This window comes from Hyla sarda, chromosome 4 (assembly GCF_029499605.1).
Source record: "Hyla sarda isolate aHylSar1 chromosome 4, aHylSar1.hap1, whole genome shotgun sequence".
Taxonomy (NCBI): Eukaryota; Metazoa; Chordata; class Amphibia; order Anura; family Hylidae; genus Hyla; species Hyla sarda.
In genome coordinates, this window is record NC_079192.1 from 237761903 (window position 1) to 237781216 (window position 19314).

The 19314-nt window shown below is 44.7% G+C and overlaps 1 protein-coding gene across 1 annotated transcript in view; it reads right to left on the reverse strand.

Moving 5' to 3' along the window:
- The window catches only part of LOC130369066 (ADP-ribosylation factor-like protein 8B-A), a 56717-nt gene that overhangs the window by 23452 nt on the left and 13951 nt on the right, over positions 1-19314 (reverse strand). The window contains exon 3 of the mRNA XM_056573777.1: positions 1198-1271. Within this exon, the coding sequence (XP_056429752.1) occupies positions 1198-1271 (74 nt within the window). The remainder of the gene's footprint in view (positions 1-1197; positions 1272-19314) is intronic.

Below are 19314 nucleotides of genomic sequence, written 5' to 3' on the forward strand. Positions count from 1 at the left end.
ACGCGCCGATACCACATGTTTATTTTTATGTACACAGTTATTTATTTATTTTTTTAATGGGAAAAGGGGGGTGATTCAAACTTTTATTAGGGAAGGGGTTAAATGACCATTGTTAACCCCTTTTTTTTTCCCCCACTTTTTTTTTTTGGCAGTGCTATAGCTCCCATAGGGACCTATAGCACTGCACACACTGATCTCCTATGCTGATCCCTGCAAAGCCATAGCTTTGAACGGATGAGTGAGATAGGGGGCTCGATTGCTCAAGCCTCTAGCTCATGCTTGGAGCAATCAATCGACGATCGGACACCGGAGACAGGTAAGGAGACCTCCGCTTGCGTCATAGCTGATCGGGACATCGCGATGTCCCGATCAGCACGACTGAGCTGCTGGGAAGCATTTACTTTCAGACGCGGCGGTCAACTTTGATCGCCGCGTCTGAAGGGTTAACAGCACGCGGCACAACGATCAATGCCGCGCGCTGTTAGCCCAGGGTCCCGGCTATGATTAGCAGCCGGGACCGACCTGGTGTGATGCGGGGTCACGGCCCTACATCCTTAAGAGATTAAGTGGGAGAACTTGCACAATTGGTGGCTGACTAAATACTTTTTTCCCCACTGTATGTTGAAACTATTGCATGTTGAGGCCATTGTAAGTTGAGGGATCACTGTATAGTGAATGCATTTTGATCCATTGCTGCATTGGCAAGGTAAGTCTGCCATGTTCCAAGTGAATAGGAAAGGTATCCTGGATTTACACATGTATTCTCTCTCACGGGAGAGAATACAACAACTCGCATTAAAACACTGCTCAAAATATTCAAGCCTTAACCTCTTTCTGCTCTGTAACTACAGGTCATAATAGTAAGGTCTAGACCTGCGTTTCCAAACCAGGGTGCCTCCATATGTTGCAAAACTACAACTCCCAGCATGCCTGGACAGCCTTTGGCTGTCCAGGCATGCCGGGAGTTGTAGTTTTGCAACACCTGGAGGAACCCTGGTATGAAAACACTGGTCTAGACAATGTAGTAATAGCCCTGCAGCATTACTAGCAGCTGTAATATACAGTGAAAATTCTATTGTAATAGAATAAAACACCAATCTTTAAGGCCCTTCTTTAAAAAAGGTGAAATAGTAGCAAGCTAACAATTAGGCATTATTCAACATAATTTAAAAAAAATAAAAATCGCATCTTACTTACACAACTGCATTAACACCTCTACAGTAGCGCTCCCACATACTGCGAAATCTTGGCTGACCTCCAATGTCCCAAACCTGAAAGAAAGTGAAGAAAAATACATGTGTAAGCACAACAAATAAGACTATTTACTTACAAAAACCTGTATCCAAACTTTATTTCTGTCAGTTCACACAAAAATAAATAATAAGGACATAAAGAGCTCTGCATATGCGTGTACATGACATTCAATGAACGTATGACTCTGGGTCACTAATGCCCTTATTTAATTCCCACCCCTAAAACTTTTATTAAAAGGTGAAAAATAATAAAAAGTGAGGGACACTGGTTAAAAACACAGGCCTCTGTGTGTTCAATATCTTAAATCAGGTCATCACGTCCAGTGTACACACTATTATGTTATCACACTATGATCAGTGGTCTGCAGTACCACTGTAGTTCCACACACACGGGGCTCCGTAGTTAAAACTAGGGATCGACCGATTATCGGTATGGCCGATAATCACGATTTTGGGCATTATCGGTATCGGCAATTACCTTGCCGATAATGCCCCGCACCGCCCCCCGATCCGCCGCACCGCGACCACCCCCCGTAGTGCTGGGCGGTATACCGGTATGGATTTTTTCCCATACCGCTATACTGGTCGGGCCCCTCCCCCACCCTCCGAGTCAATAAAAAAAAGATTAAACTTACCCGTAATGGGGGTGGTCCGGGCCATCCATCCTGTAGTGTCCGGCGGCATTCCGGGTGGAGGGTGAACCGGTCCGGGCTGTCCTCCGGGGGTCCTCTTCTCCACTCCGGGCAGGCTCCGGCCTAGTACGCTGCATAGACGCCGCTACGCCGTGACGTCATGTGCATCGCGTCGCACGGGCGTCACTGCGCAGCGGCGTCTATGCAGTGTACTAGTCCGGAGCCTGCCCGGAGTGGAGAAGATGACTGCCGGAGAAGAAGGACAGCCCAGACCGGTTCACCCTTCACCCGGAATGCCGTCGGACACTACAGGAAGGGAGGATGGATGGCCCGGACCACCCTGACAGGTAGGGGGGAGAGAAGCGGGTGGTGGTGGCGGCGGCGGCCTATGGCACCGCAAAACCCACCGCAGTGCATTGATTTAAAGCGCCCGCCCGTCGAGGGGGGATAAATAGCTGATAACTTATACCGGAATATCGGTATAAGTTGTCGGCTATCGGCCCTAAAAAAAACGATATCGGTCGATTCCTAGTTAAAACAGCAGAAATGCCTCCTCTACATGTTTCCTTACTTCTGTAACGTCAACAGGAGGGGAAATGGGCATCAACTTAACCCCTCGGGGATGAAGCACATTTTAACCTTAAATGGGCACTGTCAGATACCAAAACTTTTGATATGTTGTAAAGCATGTATAATCAATAGGTTTTGCAATTGGTTTCATTAGAAAATTTTCAGTATTTCATACTGAAAAAGCCAGTCAAACAACTGACCCCCCCCCCCCCTGCCTGCTTGGACACATACTAGTCCTGCTGTGTCCATGCATCATCACCTATGTCATGGACACAGTTCCTTGATTGACAGCTGTGAGCGCAGGGCTCACAGCTGGAGGAAAAATCCTCCCACTGTCAGCTTGTGTCCCGCTACTGTCAGTGAGGACAAGCTGGGAGTTGTAGTTTATGCTAGGGGAGATGTGAGCAGACAGCATACTGAGGGAGGGGGAGGGGCGGAGACCTGCACAGTTAGGCCGTGCCCCCTCCCTTTGAGAGGAATTCAGACTAGAGATGAGCAAACTTACAGTAAATTTGATTCGTCACGAACTTCTCGGCTCGGCAGTTGATGACTTTTCCTGCATAAATTAGTTCGGCTTTCAGGTGCTCCCGTGGGCTGGAAAAGGTGGATACAGTCCTAGGAGACTCTTTCCTAGGACTGAATCCACCTTTTCCAGCCCACCGGAGCACCAGAAAGCTGAACTAATTTATGCAGGAAAAGTCATCAACTGCCGAGCTGAGAAGTTCGTGACGAATCGAATTTACTGTAAATTCGCTCATCTCTAATTCAGACTAGTGAGCTAAATTAAAAGTGTAATTAAAAACATAAATGAAAAGGTGCTAGACACAAAAATTTTATGTACATGGTCAGGATTAGGTACGGAGTGATATGTTAAAAAAAAAAAATGTTATTGGATCTGACAGGTACGCTTTAAGGACCAGGGCATTTTTTGCTAATTTGACCACTCATTTTAAGCATTAATAACTCTGGGATGCTTTAAATTTGATTCCGAGATTTTTTTTCGTGACATATTCTACTTTATGTTAGTAGTAAATTTTTGTCGATACTTGCATCATTTCTTGGTGAAAAAAAAAATTTCATGAAAAATAAAAAAATGTAGCGTTTTTTTTTCTAACTTTGAAGCTCTCTGTTTGTAAGGAAAATGGACATTCCTAATAAATTATAGATTGATTCACATATACAATGGCATTTATCATTGTAGATGTAAGTGAAGCATTTTTCTACACCTTTTTTTGTATGCTGGTAATGTGTAGGAACACCAAATTTATAAAATTTTGTGCAGGTCCCATTTTCTGTAATTTCTCTCTTCACATACACCAAAAAGCTAAGCCAAGTCTGGGATGGTGTAGTTTTAGAGACTTTTCAGTGGCTTTGCATCTTTTTACAAAAAGGTGCAGTTCATAAATCCCTTCTATATCATGGGTATTGCCAAAATCAGTGGATTGCAACTCAAAATCAGCAGAAATGTGTAAACCAAAAAGGCACAAAAAAGGCGCAAATAAACCCTGCTTGCGCCTTTTGTAGACAAAAAACTGTCTAAAGACAATGATAAATGTGGGCCAATATGTCTACTTTATGTTGGCATCATAAAGTTGACATGTTTTTACTTTTGGAAGACATCAGAGGGCTTCAAAGTTCAGCAGCAATTTTCCACGAAAATTTCAAAATCAGAATTTTTGGGGGACCAGTTCAGTTTTAAGTGAATTTGAGGGTCTTTATGTTCGAAATACCCCATAATGGACCCCTTTATGAAAACTGCACCTCTCAAAGTATTCAAAATTACATTCAGAAAGTTTGTTAACCCTTTAGGTGTTTCACAGGAATAGAAGCAAGGTGGAGGATAAAATTTAAGATAATTTTTTACACTAACATGTTCTTGCAGACGCTTTTTTTTCCCTTCATTTTGTGGATGTAAAGTGCTTTGTGAATGCACTAGAGGGCTCAGAAGGGAAGGAGCACCATTGGGCTTTTGGAGAGCGAATTATACTGAAATGGTTTTTGGTGCCAGAACAGCAAAAAAAAAATTAAAAAAAATTAAAATAAAAAAACCATGGCACACTATTTGGGAGACTACACACCTCAAGGAATGTAACAAGGGGTACAGTGAGCCTTAACACAACACATCACAGGTGATTGACAAATTTTCAATCAAGTTGGACGTGAAAATGAAAAATTAGATTTTTCTTCACTAAAATGTTGGTGTTACCCCAAATTTTTTTATTTTTACAAGGGGTAATAGAAGAAATGAGGTTACAAATTTTGGGGGCATTTTCTCCTGAGTATGGAAATACCCCATATGTGGATGTTAAGTGCTCTGCGGGCGCACTACAGGGCTCAGAAGAGAAGGAGCGCCGTTGGGCTTTTGGAGTTTGGTTGGAACAGAAGTCAGGGGCCATGTGCGTTCACAAAGCCCCCTGTTCTATCAGAACAGTGGAAAAGCCCCCATGTGACCCTATTTGGGAATCTACACCCCTCACAGAATGAAAAAAACAAGGGGTGCAGTGAGCATTTACAACCCACTATTAGACAGATCTTTGGAACAGTGGGCTGTACAAATTAAAAAAAAATTTTTTTTCATTTTCACTGTTCAAAAAATCTGTCAGACACCAGTGGGGTGTAAATGTTCACTGCACCCCTTATTACAGTCCACCATGAGGGGTGTAGTTTCCAAAATGGGGTCGTGTGTGTGTTGGGGGGGGGCGTCCACTGTTCTGGCACCATGGGGGCTTTGTAAAAATGCACAAGGCCTTCAATTCAAGCCAAATTTTCTCTCGAAAAACCAAACTTTGCTCCTTCCCTTCTGAACCCTGTAGTGAGCCCGCAGATCACTTAACCACTTAACGACCACGGACATAAACGTACGTCCTGGTTTGGCTGGACTTCCGGCACCAGGACGTACATTTACGTCCTGTGTATGACCACGAGCATCGGAAGGGTGCTCGCGTCATACCCGCCCGTAATGGCCGACATCCGCGATCGCGCGGATGTCCGCCATTAACCCTTCAGATGCCGTGATCAATACAGATCACGGCATTGGGGTACTTTGATTGGATGATCGGATCGCCCGCAGCGCTGCCGCGGCGATCCATTCATCCGTCCGGAGGTCCCCTCACCTTGCTCCGGCCGCCTCCCGGGGTCTTCTGCTCTGGTCTGCGATCGAGCAGAGCAGAAGATCACCGATAATACTGAGCAGTGCTGTGTCCTATGCATAGCACTGCACAGTATTAGCAATCAAAGGATTGCTATAGATAGTCCCCTATGGGGGACATAACAAGTGTAAAAAAAAAAAAAAAGTTGAAAAATGTAAAAAGGGAAAAAGCCCCTCCCCCAATAAAAATGAAAATAGTCAGTTTTTCCCATTTTACCCCCAAAAAACATGTAATTTTTACCGTAAAGTGTATAGTGTGAGAACAAAACCCTCCAAAATGTGCAAAATTTGGGTTCTCATTTAAATTTCCTCCGTAAAAACAAATTAGATTTTGGGATTACATTTTATGGTAAAATGAGAGGATTCATTACAAAGTACAATTGGTCATGCAAAAAACAAGCCCTTACATGGGTCTATAGATGGGAATATAAAAGTTATAGATTTTAGAAGGCGAGGAGGAAAAAACGAAAAAGCAAAAATTAAATTGGCCTGGTCCTTAAGGTGAAAATGGGCTTGGTCATTAACCCCTTAAGGACTCAGCCCATTTGGACCTTAAGGACTAAGACAATTTTATTTTTACGTTTTCGTTTTTTTCCTCCTCCCCTTCAAAAAATCATAACTCTTTTATATTTTTCTCCACAGACTAGTGTGAGGGCTTGTTTTTTGCGCGACCAGTTGTCCGTTGTAATGCCATCACTCACTTTACCATAAAATGTATGGCGCAACCAAAAAAAAATACTATTTGTGTGGGGAAATTAAAAAGAAAACCGCAGTTTTGCATATTTTGGAAGGTTTTGTTTTCACGCCGTACAATTTATGGTAAAAATGACATGTGTTCTTTATTGTTTGGGTCAATACATTTAAAATGATACTCATGATTATACACTTTTCTATTACTGTTGCGCTTAAAAAAAAAAAAATTGCAAACTTTTTAACCAAATTAGTACGTTTAAAATCACCCTATTTTGAAAACCTATAACTTTTTCATTTTTCCGTATAAGCGGTGGTATGAGAGCTCATTTTTTGCGCCGTGATCTTTACTTTTTATTAATACCATATTTGCTTATACAAAACTTATTACATTTTTTATAAATTTTTTTGGAATAAAATGTTATAAAAAAAGCAGCTATTTTGGACTTTTTTTTTACGTTCACGCCGTTCACCGTATGGGATCATTTACATTTTAATAGTTCGGATATTTACGCAAGCGGCGATACCAAATCTGTACATAAAATAAATTTTTTTTTTTTTTTTTTTTAAACACTTATAGTCCCCATAGGGGACTATTTATAGCAACCATTCGATTGCTAATGCTGTTCAGTGCTATGTATAGAACATAGCACTGATCAGCATTATCGGTCATCTTCTGCGGGAAGGCAGATCAGAGCAGAAGACTCCTGGAAGGCAGCGGAGCCAGGTGAGGGGACCTCCGTCTGCCGTGCAGGATGATCGGATCGCCACGGCAGCGCTGCGGGCGATCATCCTGTTAAGTGACCGTGATGCTGCAGATGCCGTGATCTGTATTGATCACGGCATCTGAGGGGTTAATGGCGGACATCCGCGGGTGTCCGCCATTAACGGCGGGTCCCTGGCTGCGATCAACAGCCGGGACCTGCCGCGCATGATGCCGGCATCGCTCCGATGCCCGCGGTTATGCTCAGGACGTAAATGTCCTGGTGCGTTAAGTACCACATCACCAGGACGTACATTTACGTCCTGCGTCGTTAAGGGGTTAATATCCACATATGGGGTATTTCCTTACTCAGAAGAAATGGTGTTACAAATTTTGGGGGCTTTTTTCCTATTACGCCTTGTATAAAAGAAAAATTTGGTATAACACCAGCATTTTTGTGAAAAAAAAATCTAATTTTTTATTTTCACGTCCAACATCTGTGGGGTGTTAAGGCTCACTATACCCCAATGTTACATTCTGTGAGGGGTGTAGTTTCCAAAATGGGGTCACATTGTACATGGCGCTCTCTCTCGATCCTGAGCCCTGTTGTGGGCCCGCAGAGCATTTTACGTCCACATATGGGGTATTTCCGTACTCAGGAGAAATTGATTTACATATTTTTGGGGTCTTTAATTCCTTTTACCTCTTGTGAAAATGAAAAGTATGGGGCAACACCAGCATGTTAGTGTAAAAAATAAAATTGTTTTACTACAACATGCTGGAGTAGACCCCAATTTTACCTTTACATAAGGGGTAAAAGGAGAAAAAGCCCCCCAAAATTTGTAATGCAATTTCTCCCGAATAGGGAAATACCCCATGTGTGACCCTAAACTGTTGGCTTGAAATACGACAGGGCTCCAAAGTGACAGAGCGCCAAGCGCTTTTGAGGCCTAAATTAGGAATTTGCATCGGGACAGACCCGGATGCAAGCATTACACCTGCCTCAAATACCAAAATTACCGTACGGCAGTGTTTACCAAATAGGGTGCCTCTGGCTGTTGTAAAACTACGAGCATGCCTGGACAGTCAATGGCTGTCCGGCAATAATGAGAGTTGTTAGGCTCTGTTTTGGAAACAGTGCCGTACAAGAAGTTTTTCATTTTTATTGGGGGGGGGGGGGGGGAATCAGTGTAAGGGGGTGTAAGGTTTTACTTTTTATCTTGTGTAGTGTTTTTAGAGTATATGCACATGGTCGGGTTCACAGCAAGTTTCCTGCTGGGAGTTTGAGCTGCAGCTGCAAATTTTACGCATCTCAAACCTAAAACAGGAAACTTGCTGTAAATCCCCGCCCGTGTGAATGTACCCTGTACTTTTTTGGGGGAGTGGGGGGGGGGGGGGGGGTGAAAATCTACAACTCCCAGAAAGCACTGACAGACTGTGCATGCTGGGAGTTGTAGTTTTGCCACAGCTGGAGGCACAATGGTGTGGAAACACTGTTAGGTTACAGACTAACTCAGTGTTTCCCCACCAGTGTGCCTCAATCTGGCCCTGCTTGTCCCAGCATGCCCACCCAGACTGTCCAGGCATGCTGGGAGTTGTAGTTCCACAACATTTGAAGGGCCAGATGTTGCAGAACTACAACTCCCAGCATGACTGACTGTCTAGGCATGCTGAATTGTAGTTTTACAACATCTGGAGGGCCACAGTTTGGAGACCTCTGCATGATTGTCTCCAAACTGTGGCTCTCCAGATGCTGTAAAACTACAACTCCCAGTATGCACTGACAGCCGAAGGGCAAGCTGAGAGTTGTAGTTATGCAATAGGTGATGACAAAAACCGGCAGAGGCCGCACTCCGGAGTTCCCCGCCTCCTATCCCGCTCCCCCACCTGTAGCCACCGTTATGCCTGCTGGATTGGAATAAAAGACCTGACTGGTGAGTGCGGCCTCTGCCTGTTTTTGTCATTTTGCTCTCTATCTGGCTACACACCTCCGCTACAGGCTTTTTTGTGAATCTCGTCCAAGTGTGTACCTTCCGCTTTCAGTGGTGTTTAATTACGTATGTGCCGGCATTTCTTCCTCCTGCTTAGTGCGTAGTTATGCAATAGCTGCAAGGGGCACAGTTTGGAACCCAGTGTAGTGGTCTCCAAACTGTGTCCCCCCAGATGTTGCAATACTACAACTCCCAGCAAGCCCGGACTGTCCAGGCACGCTACGAGTTGTAGTTCGGCAACATCTGAAGTCGTAGATGTTGCAGAACTACAACGCCCAGCATGCCTGACTGTCTGGGCATGCTGGGAATTGTAGTTTTGTAACATCAGGAGAGACACAGCTTTGAAACCACTGCATCTCCAGGTGTTGCAAAACTACAACTACCAGCATGCCCAGACTGTACAGGCATGCTGGGTGTTTTAGTTCTATAACATATTGCCCTTCAGATGTTGGAGAACTACAACTCCAAGCATGCCTTTAGCTGTCTGGGCATGCTAGGAGTTCTAGTTTTGCAACATCTGGAGTACCACATTTTGGAGACCACTGGACAGTGGTCTCCAAACTGTGGACCTCCAGATGTTGCAAAACTACAACTCCTAGCATGCCCAGACAGCCAAAGGCTTTCTGGGTATGCTGGGAGTTTTAGTTTTTATAACTTTTACAAGGCCACAGTAAAGATCACTCACCAACGATCTTCACTGCCGCCTGCAGTCTCCGCTGCCGCGCCGCAGATGCTGATCACAGCTGCTGATCACAGCTGCCGGTAAGCAGCCCCCGCCACCCCCGGCTCTCAACTTTAACTCTCCTCCCCTCTCCTGTCATTGGTCGGTTAGTCCTGCCCAACCAGTGGCAGGGGGATAGGAGGAAATGGCACCCCTGTCACCTCGCTCCTATCCTTCATGGTTATCGGGCTGTCTCTGACAGCCTTGATAACCTTTATTTTCCCGGAGATCATGTCACCAGAGACCCGATCAGTCCGGAAAAGCAGTGATTCGCTGGTCAGAATTGACAGACGAATCATGGCAATCGCAGAGAAGGGGGGAGGGGGGGCTGGGGTGAGATCATGGGAGTTGGAGTTTAGAAACAGTGAGACTCCAGCTGTTGCTAAACTGGAGGCTCGTAGTGGCTAAATTATACCAAATGATGGGGCTTGTACTAGTTTAGCAACAGCTAGAGGATCCTTGTTTGGAAATGCTGGTTTATGGACATTTCCCCAAAGGAAGGGGGCCATAAATGTACTAACCAATTTCCGTGGTTTTTTCCCCCCCTTATTTCAGATCAGTGTATGCATTTCTTCGGATTCGGTGGACTACGACGATGACCAGCAGTTATTTTTTGTGGGGGAGTGTTTTTTGGAATAAAAGTTTTATTTTTTTAATTTTTATTTCCTTTACAGGCTTAGTAGTCGAAGCCGTCTTATAGACGGAGTCCATTACTAAGCCAGGGCTTAGCGTTAGCCCCAAAAACAGCTAGCGCTAAACCCCGATTATTACCCCGGTACCCACCGCCACAGGGGTGTCAGGAATAGCCAGTACAAACAGGCCCGGAACCTCAAAAATGGCGCTCCTGTGCCTTGGTGGTAACAGACTGGTGTTATTTAGGCTGGGGAGGGCCAGTAACAATGGTCCTTGCCCACTCTGGTAACGTCAGGCTGCTGCTGCTACTTGGTTGGTATGTGGCTGATATTGAATATATAGGGAACCCTATGTTTTTTTCTTCCCAAATTTTATTTTTTTTTAAATAAAAAAATAAATAAAGCATAAGTTCCCTGTATTTTCATTATCAGCAGGATACCAACCAAGCAGCAACAGCCTGACGTTACCAGAGTAGGCAAGGACCATAGTTCCTGGCCCTCCCCAGCCTCAATAACGCCAGTCTGTTATCCCCTAGGCCCAGGAGTGCCATTTTTTGAGGCTTTGGGCCTGTTGGTACCGGCTCTTCCTGACACCCCTTGTGGCGGTGGGCCCCAGGGTAATAATTGGGGGGCTAGCGCTAGCTGTTTTTGAGGCTAACGCTAGGCCCAGGCTAGTAATGGACTCCATCTATTAGACAGCTTGCACTACTAAGTCGGTCATACTTTTTTTTTTTCACAGCTGCGACTTGAGGTGTGGTGACAAAGTGGTGTACTGAAGTTATTTTTTTTTTGTTTTTGCTTATGTGTGCTTTAAAAAAATAAAAAAATAAAAATTGTAATTAAAGGAGTTCTCCGGTGCTTAAACATCTTATCCCCTATCCAAAGGATAGGGGATAAGATGCCTGATCGCGGGAGTCCCGCCGCTGGGGACCCCCAGGATCATGCACGCGGCACCTCATTTGTAATCAGTAGCTATCACGCCCCCTCCCGTAGGCTTGTATTGAGGGGTGGAGCGTGACATCACACGCCGCCCGCCCTGTAGTCGCCGGTAATCAGTCCCGGAGCGAACACGCTCCGGGGACTGATTACAAACGGGGTGCTGCGTGCATGATTCCGGGGGTCCCCAACAGCGGGACTCCTGCGATCAGGCATCTTATCCCCTATCCTTTGGATAGGGGATAAGATGTTTAAGCACCGGAGAACCGCTTTAAAAGTGATTTATTGTTTTTTGTTTATGTAAGTCAAATTTATTAACCCCCTGTGATCGTATGATAAATGTCACACACAAGCAAAACCAAAAAGCTTACAGAACTAGCTTACCAAAGCAACGATAATTGTCCTTCTATAAGTGTGCGTTCACAAGGCAGTCTGTCCCCATTTACCCCCACTAACGCCGCCGCCCCCCGCCCCCCCCCCCCCCCCCCCGTTTAGGTTCCGTTGTTGCTGCATATAAACTGAACGGATTACAAACTGTTGTAAAATAATCTTATTGATGTAAATGGGATTTCTTTTTTTTTTACAATGCTTTCACATCCGTTTGCACTCGTCTGCGCTCATTTTCGTTTTTTACCCCCTATGGGAGAAAAGACTGTGCATGCAGTATTTTTTCTCCCGTCAAAGTAAACAAAAACCATTACAATAAATTTTACATTGAAGTCTATGGAAAACGGATGAGCCTTTAAAAAGGAAAACTGTCAGATATTTTCTCCCGCACTATCCACAGGTAGTGATGGATAGTACGGGAGACACTGATTAAAACGAGCCCTACCTTGCCTGGATCCGGCCGGCCGTTCGCCCGCAATTCTACTTTTATTCTATGTGGAAATCTTGTTGTAACTGGCACGGGCGGGGCTTCTGCAGCTAACTGGCACTGACATCAGCACCGCTTATGAATATTCATAAGCAGTGCTGACGTCAGTGCCAGTTAGCTGCAGAAGCCCCGCCCATGACAGTTACAACAAGATTTCCACATAGAATAAAACCACAATTGCGGGAGAACGGCCGGGCAAGAAAGGGCTCGTTGGAATCATCAGTACCTGGAACAGTTTTGCTTTAATGTCATCCGTTTTTACTTCTGAGCATGCTCTGTTTATTAACTGAACAATAACGCATACAAACGGATAACATCCGTTTGCATCCGTTATTGACCTTTTTTTTTTTTTTTTTTAAAGTCTGTTTTTATTTTTGACGGGAGAACAGGACGGGTCTACATGGCCGTGTGCAGCCTAAGATAGTGCCAGCAGAACACACAAAGATAGCCTAGTAAGGTCGAGTTCACATGGCAGTCTAGACCAGCCCCATTCTTCTCCCGTCAAAAATAAAAACAGACTTTAAAAAAAAAAAAAAAATGGACAATAACAGATGTTATCCGTTTGTACCTGTTATTGTTCAGTTAAACAAAAAATAAATAAAACATTTTTTTTATTCTGAGCATGCTCAGAAGTAAAAAAGGACCAAAAGACAGATTGAAAAAACAGATGCAAACGGATGACATTAAAGGCTCATCCGTTTTCCACAGACTTCAATGTTAAATTATTTTATTTTTTAAAACGGAGAATAAAAAAAAAAATAATAATAATAGAAGAGCGCAGACTGGTACAAACGGATGTTAAAGGATTGTAAAAAAAAAAAAAAAATCCCATTGACATCAGTGGGATTATTTTACAACCGTTTGTAATCCGTTTACAGTGGCTACACTGTATTCACTGCAATTGTTAATTATAGCATAAATCTGGTAAGTCACACATGGAGGTATAATTAATGATTGCATTTACAATAAAATGTTGGGGATAGTCCTACTATGAGAGAAATAAATTAGGGAATGCACCGAAATTTCGGCTGCCAAAAATGCCTTTTTCGGCTAAGGGGATTTCCTGCCGATAATTTCGGCAGGCGTGGCCTAAATTAGGGGCGAGGCTTTCTACTTTTAGGCTCTCTGGTGTGAGGTGCAGAACTGCACGGTCAAACTGATTTTTGGTCACTTAAAAAGTGTACCAGACATCAACAAATCTTTTTATATAATGTAGATAATACAATTACATGTATATTTTTAATATACACTGGTTAAAAAAAGTGTGTATATTTTTGTCCCTACAGCTAATGCATGTGTGTCTCTATGAGGAGTCCAAATACAGGAAGTGAGGGTGGACAAGCAGGTCTGTGTACTAAGAAAAAGCAGGACAGTGTGCACTGAGGCTCTATAACATGCTCCTGGCTCATACATCAGGATGATTGATAAGCCAGGAATCTGCACAGATCCCTGCTTGTCCTGAACTCACTTCCTGATTTTGGACTCCTCAGAGACCCACACAGACAATAGCTGCAGGGACAGCATTTTTTCACCAGTATTATCTACATTATATCAAAAGTTTTTGTTGACGACAAGTATGCTTTAACCTCTTAAGGACCCAGGACGTACGGGGACGTCATCGCACCCTGGGCTTTAAGGACCCAGGACGTCCCCGTACGTCCTGGCGATTTCAGATCCCTGCCGTGCGCCGGGCAGAGATCGGAACGGCATGTCTACTGATATCCTTCAGCAGGCATGCCGTGCAAATGCCGAGGGGGGTCCCGGGACCCCCGCATGTCGGTGATCGCCGGAGATCGCTTGCGAAATCACGCAAGCGATCTTCGGCGATTCGGGTCATTCGGGTCACTTGTGACCCGATGACCTGGAAATAAATGGTGATCGGCGGTGTACAATTACACCGCCAATCACCTGCAGTTGCTGGGGAGCGGTGACAATACTGTCACCGCCCCAGCAACGCTGCTATTGGCCGGCGATCGTCCGGCCAATAGCAGCGCAGCAGAGGAGGGGTTAACGGTCCCTTCCCGCTGCTGGACCCGCTGTTTTCGTTCAGTCAGCGGGTACAGCAGCAGGAAGAGGACCATTGATCCCCCCTCAGAGCTCCGGAGCCCCTCAGGAGCCGTAGCATAGGGAAAGCTGAGTGCAGGGACAGGTAGGAGCAAATAATTAATAAAGTGTAATAAAAGTTTAAAAAAAAGTTTTAAAAAAAAGAACCCCCCCCTCCCCCTAATAGGTCCCCAAGGGTCCTATTAGGGTCTGATCCCGGACCCCGGGTCCTATTAGGGGTTCAGGGAGCTGCGTGTGCCACCCCCTTTTTTATTTTGGCCGCAGCTTTTTTTTTTTATTAAAAAAAATCCCCCCCTGACCCCCTAATAGGTCCCCCAGGGTCCTATTAGGGTCTGATCCCTTACCCCGGGTCCTATTAGGGGTTCAGGGAGCTTCGAGCTTCGTTTTTTTTTTTATATTACTGTTATTACACTTTTTACACCAAGCACCACACAGTACATACTTCCCCTCCCCACCCCCGCACACACCCCCTCCCTCCCGCCAACGTAGAAAAAAGGCGATGGCCCGCCGGGCATTTTCGGTAGCCGAGGCTTACGCTTTTTTAGCCTCCGACTCCGAATCTGCCAGTGAGGACGATGAAGATCCAACTTTTTTGTGTTCTTCATCGCCCTCTTCATCATCAAGTAGTGATGATGAGTCCCCTGTACGGCGGCGGAGACGCCACCAGGCGAGGCCACGCACCCCCCATGAGAGTGACCCAGTGGCCGACACTAGTACGAGTGGCAATGCCGCTCGTAATAGGAGTCCGGCTCCCCAGACAAGTGCAGCGGAGCCCCCTTCCGCTGACCCTGTCTGGGGCACCCCAGAGGATTATCAGCCACGGATTCCTGAGTATGTTGGTGACTCAGGAATCCGGATTGACACGGCTGGGTTCACTGATCTGGACTTTTTAAAGTTTTTTTTTCAGTGACAGCCTGGTCAATCTAATTGTGGAGCAAACAAACTTGTACGCCCAGCAGTTCATTGCCCACCACCCAGATTCCTTTTTGGCCAGGTCCAATGAATGGCGCGCCATTGATGCAGCGGAAATGAGGACATTTTTGGGGCCTCACGCTGCATATGGGCCTGGACAAAAAACCAAGTGTCCGTCATTACTGGAGCGGGGACGTCCTCTACCAGACCCCGCTTTACAGTATGGCGATGACACGGAAGCGGTACGAGGCGATTCGGAAATGCCTGCATTATGCAGATAATGAGGCATGTCCGCCCCGAAGTGATCCCGCCCATGACCGGCTTTACAAAGTGAGGCCGGTCATCGATCACTTTGGGGCCAAATTTTTGGAGGCCTACGTACCGCTCAGGGACCTCTCGGTAGATGAGTCTCTCATCAGTTTTAAGGGGAGACTCATCTTCCGCCAGTATATTCCCTCAAAGCGGGCGCGGTATGGCGTGAAGCTCTATAAACTCTGCGAGAGTACCTCCGGGTACACTTGCAGGTTTAGAGTATATGAGGGACGAGATTCCCGTATTGAACCCCCAGATTGTTCCCCCACTCTGGGTGTTAGCGGGAAAATCGTTTGGGACCTTATGCACCCATTGCTGGATAAGGGTTTCCACGTATACGTGGACAACTTTTATACCAGCATCCCTCTGTTCAAATCCCTTTCCGCCAGATCCACGTCCGCTTGTGGGACCGTGCGGAAGAATCAGAGAGGCCTCCCTCTAAATTTTGTTAAGACGCCTATCCCCAAGGGTGAGTCCCGTGCCCTGACCCATGATAACCTGTTGTTGGTCAGGTATAAGGATAAGAGGGATGTCCTTATACTCACCACTATTCATGGGAATGGCAGCACCCCTGTCCCTGTGCAAGGTACCGCGGGACCGGTCCTCAAGCCCGATTGTATTCTGGACTACAATCGGTATATGGGGGGAGTTGATCTCTCTGATCAAGTCCTCAAGCCATATAACGCCATGCAGAAAACACGGGCATGGTACAAAAAAGTTGCGGTCTACTTGGTACAGGTTGCCATGTACAACGCTTTTGTACTATCCCAGTACGCTGGCAACACGGGGACATTCCTTCAGAACCAAGAAGAAGTCCTAAGGTTCCTGATCTTTGCTGACCGGGAAAGAGCAGGCCGGACTTCCCAAGGGTCTGGAGTTATAGGCGCCAGGATCGTCCCAGGCCAACACTTTCCAGGTGAGATCCCCCACAGTGGAAAGAAGGGGCGATCCCAGAAAAAATGCAGAGTGTGTTACAGGAGGGGGATTCGGAGGGACACCAGGTACCAATGTGACACTTGCCCAGATAATCCGGGCCTCTGCATAGGCTGCTTCAGGGAGTAACACACTTCCATGGAGCCCTAAATTTTCCCTTTTCATTTTAATTTTCCATAATTTGACCAATGTACCAAGTCCAGAGTACATTCCAAAATATAACCCCCATAAATCACTAAATTGCCCCAAAAAAACTGAAAAAAAAAACAAAAAAAACCTGATAAGACCTCTGGGAGTATTTTTTCAAAAATGGGTCATAGGTCGCTGAGTCACTATCATCGGGGACTTTTTATGTTGCCTCAAATGCGCAGCGCTCTCTCTCCACCTGAGCGGGGTGCGCATTTGAGGCAACAGGTTAGGGATGGCCACACACATCTCGTTCCCAGAATGATGACTCAGAGCATAGGGTTTGGGGTGGGCATATTTTTTTTAGTTTTGGCTATGCTCTGGGTCATCATTCTGGGAACATATCCCGTTTTATTATTTTATGATTTATAGTTTTCTGGCCCACTGTACCCCATATTACGGACCTCTGTACCCCACCTGTCTACCCCAGTTACGGCCCGTTGTCCCCCATAGTGTTCCCCTATTTTAGGGCTCAGTGCTCCCCCCCATTAATGCTCCTTGAGGGGGGATCCCACATCCTGGCTGCTATAATAAGCTCAAGGCCCCTGACTGACTTCCCACTCCAAGAACTGGTGTGCACCCGCGGAGCAAAAATCATAAAAAATTAAGGTATGTCCTTATTCCAAAGAAATGTAATTACAAATTTTGGGGTGTCTTTTCTGCTATTAACCCTTGTAAAAATAAAAAATTTGGGGGAAAACCCACATTTTTGTGAAATTTTTATTTTTTTATTTTACATATGCAAAAGTCGTGAAACCCCTGTGGGGTATTAAGGCTTACTTTACCCCTAGTTACGTTCCTCAAGGGGTCTAGTTTCCAAAATGTGATGCCATGTGGTTTTTTTTTTTTGCTGTCCTGGCACCATAGGGTCTTCCCAAATGTGACATGTCCCCCCCCCCCATTTCAGCAAAGTTTGCAAATGTGACTCCTTCTCTTCTGAGCATTGTGGCACTCCTGCAGTGCACTTGACGTCCACTTATGGGGTACCTCCATACTCAGAAGAGATGGGGTTACAAATTTTGTGCGGTATTTACTGCTATTAACCCTTGCAAAAATGTGAAATTTGGGGGGTAACATACATTTTAGTGAAAAAAAAAATAAAAAAATTTTACATATGAAAAAGTTGTGAAACCCCTATGGGGTATTAAGGCTCACTTAATTCCTTGTTACGTTCCTCAAGGGGTCTAGTTTCCAAAATGGTATGCCATGTGGGGTTATTTTGTTGTTCTGGCACCATAGGGTCTTCCTAAATGCGACATGCCCCCCTAGCAAAATTTGCTCTCAAAAAGCCAAATATTACTCCTTCTCTTCTGAGCATTGTAGTTCGCCCGTAGTGCACTTAAGGGGAACTTATGGGGTACCTCCATACTCAGAAGAGATGGGGTTACAAATTTTGTGGGGTATTTACTGCTATTAACCCTTGCAAAAATGTGAAATTTGGGGGGAAACATTTTAGTGGAAAAAAAAAATTTACATATGGAAAAGTCGTGAAACCCCTGTGGGGTATTAAGGCTCACTTAATTCCTTGTTACGTTCCTCAAGGGGTCTAGTTTCCAAAATGGTATGGCATGTGGGGTTATTTTGTTGTTCTGGCACCATAGGGGCTTCCTAAATGCAATATGCCCCCCAAAAACCATTTCAGAAAAACATACTCTCCAAAATCCCCTTGTCGCTCCTTCGCTTCTGAGCCCTCTACTGCGCCCGCCGAACACTTTACATAGACATATGAGGTATGTGCTTACTCGAGAGAAATTGGGCTACAAATACAAGTATACATTTTCTCCTTTTACCCCTTGTAAAAATTCAAAAATTGGGTCTACAAGAACATGCGAGTGTAAAAAATGAAGATTGTGAATTTTCTCCTTCACTTTGCTGCTATTCCTGTGAAACACCTAAAGGGTTAAAATGCTGACTGAATGTCATTTTGAATACTTTGGTGGGTGTAGTTTTTATAATGGGGTCATTTGTGGGGCATTTCTAAGATGAAGACCCTTCAAATCCACTTCAAACCTGAATTGGTCCCTGAAAAATTGTGACTTTGGAAATTTTGTGAAAAATTGGAAAATTGCTGCTGAACTTTGAAGCCCTCTGGTGTCTTCAAAAAGTAAAAACACGTAAATTTTATGATGCAAACATAAAGTAGACATATTGTATATGTGAATAAAAAAAAAAATAATATTTGGAATATCCATTTTCCTTACAAGCAGAGAGCTTCAAAGTTAGAAAAATGCAAAATTTTCAAATTTTTCACCAAGAAAGGATGCAAGTTACCAAAAAATTTTACCACTATGTTAAAGTAGAATATGTCACGAAAAAACAATCTCGGAATCAGAATGATAACTAAAAGCATTCCAGAGTTATTAATGTTTAAAGTGACAGTGGTCAGATGTGCAAAAAATGGCTGGGTCCTGAGGTGTAAAATGGCTGGGTCCTTAAGGGGTTAATGTAGCAGGAAAAAAAAAAAAAGGGATTCTAAGTGTTCCGTCAAAAAAAAAAATTAAATAAAAAAAAAAAAAATACAGATCACAGCTAAGAAAATTATACAACCCCATATATGGAAAAATAAGTTAGAGGTCAGAAGAGAACATTTTAAGCATACTGATTTTTAAAATATAAAGGGGAGATCAAAATGTGTTGTGGAAAAATAGAATAGTTGCCCATAGCAACCAATCAGAAAGGTGTGTACCCCTATAGCAAGTTCTGGAGTCAATGTATGGTGAGTGGCAGTGCTGTGGCTTCAAGCCTGGCCAGTACCTT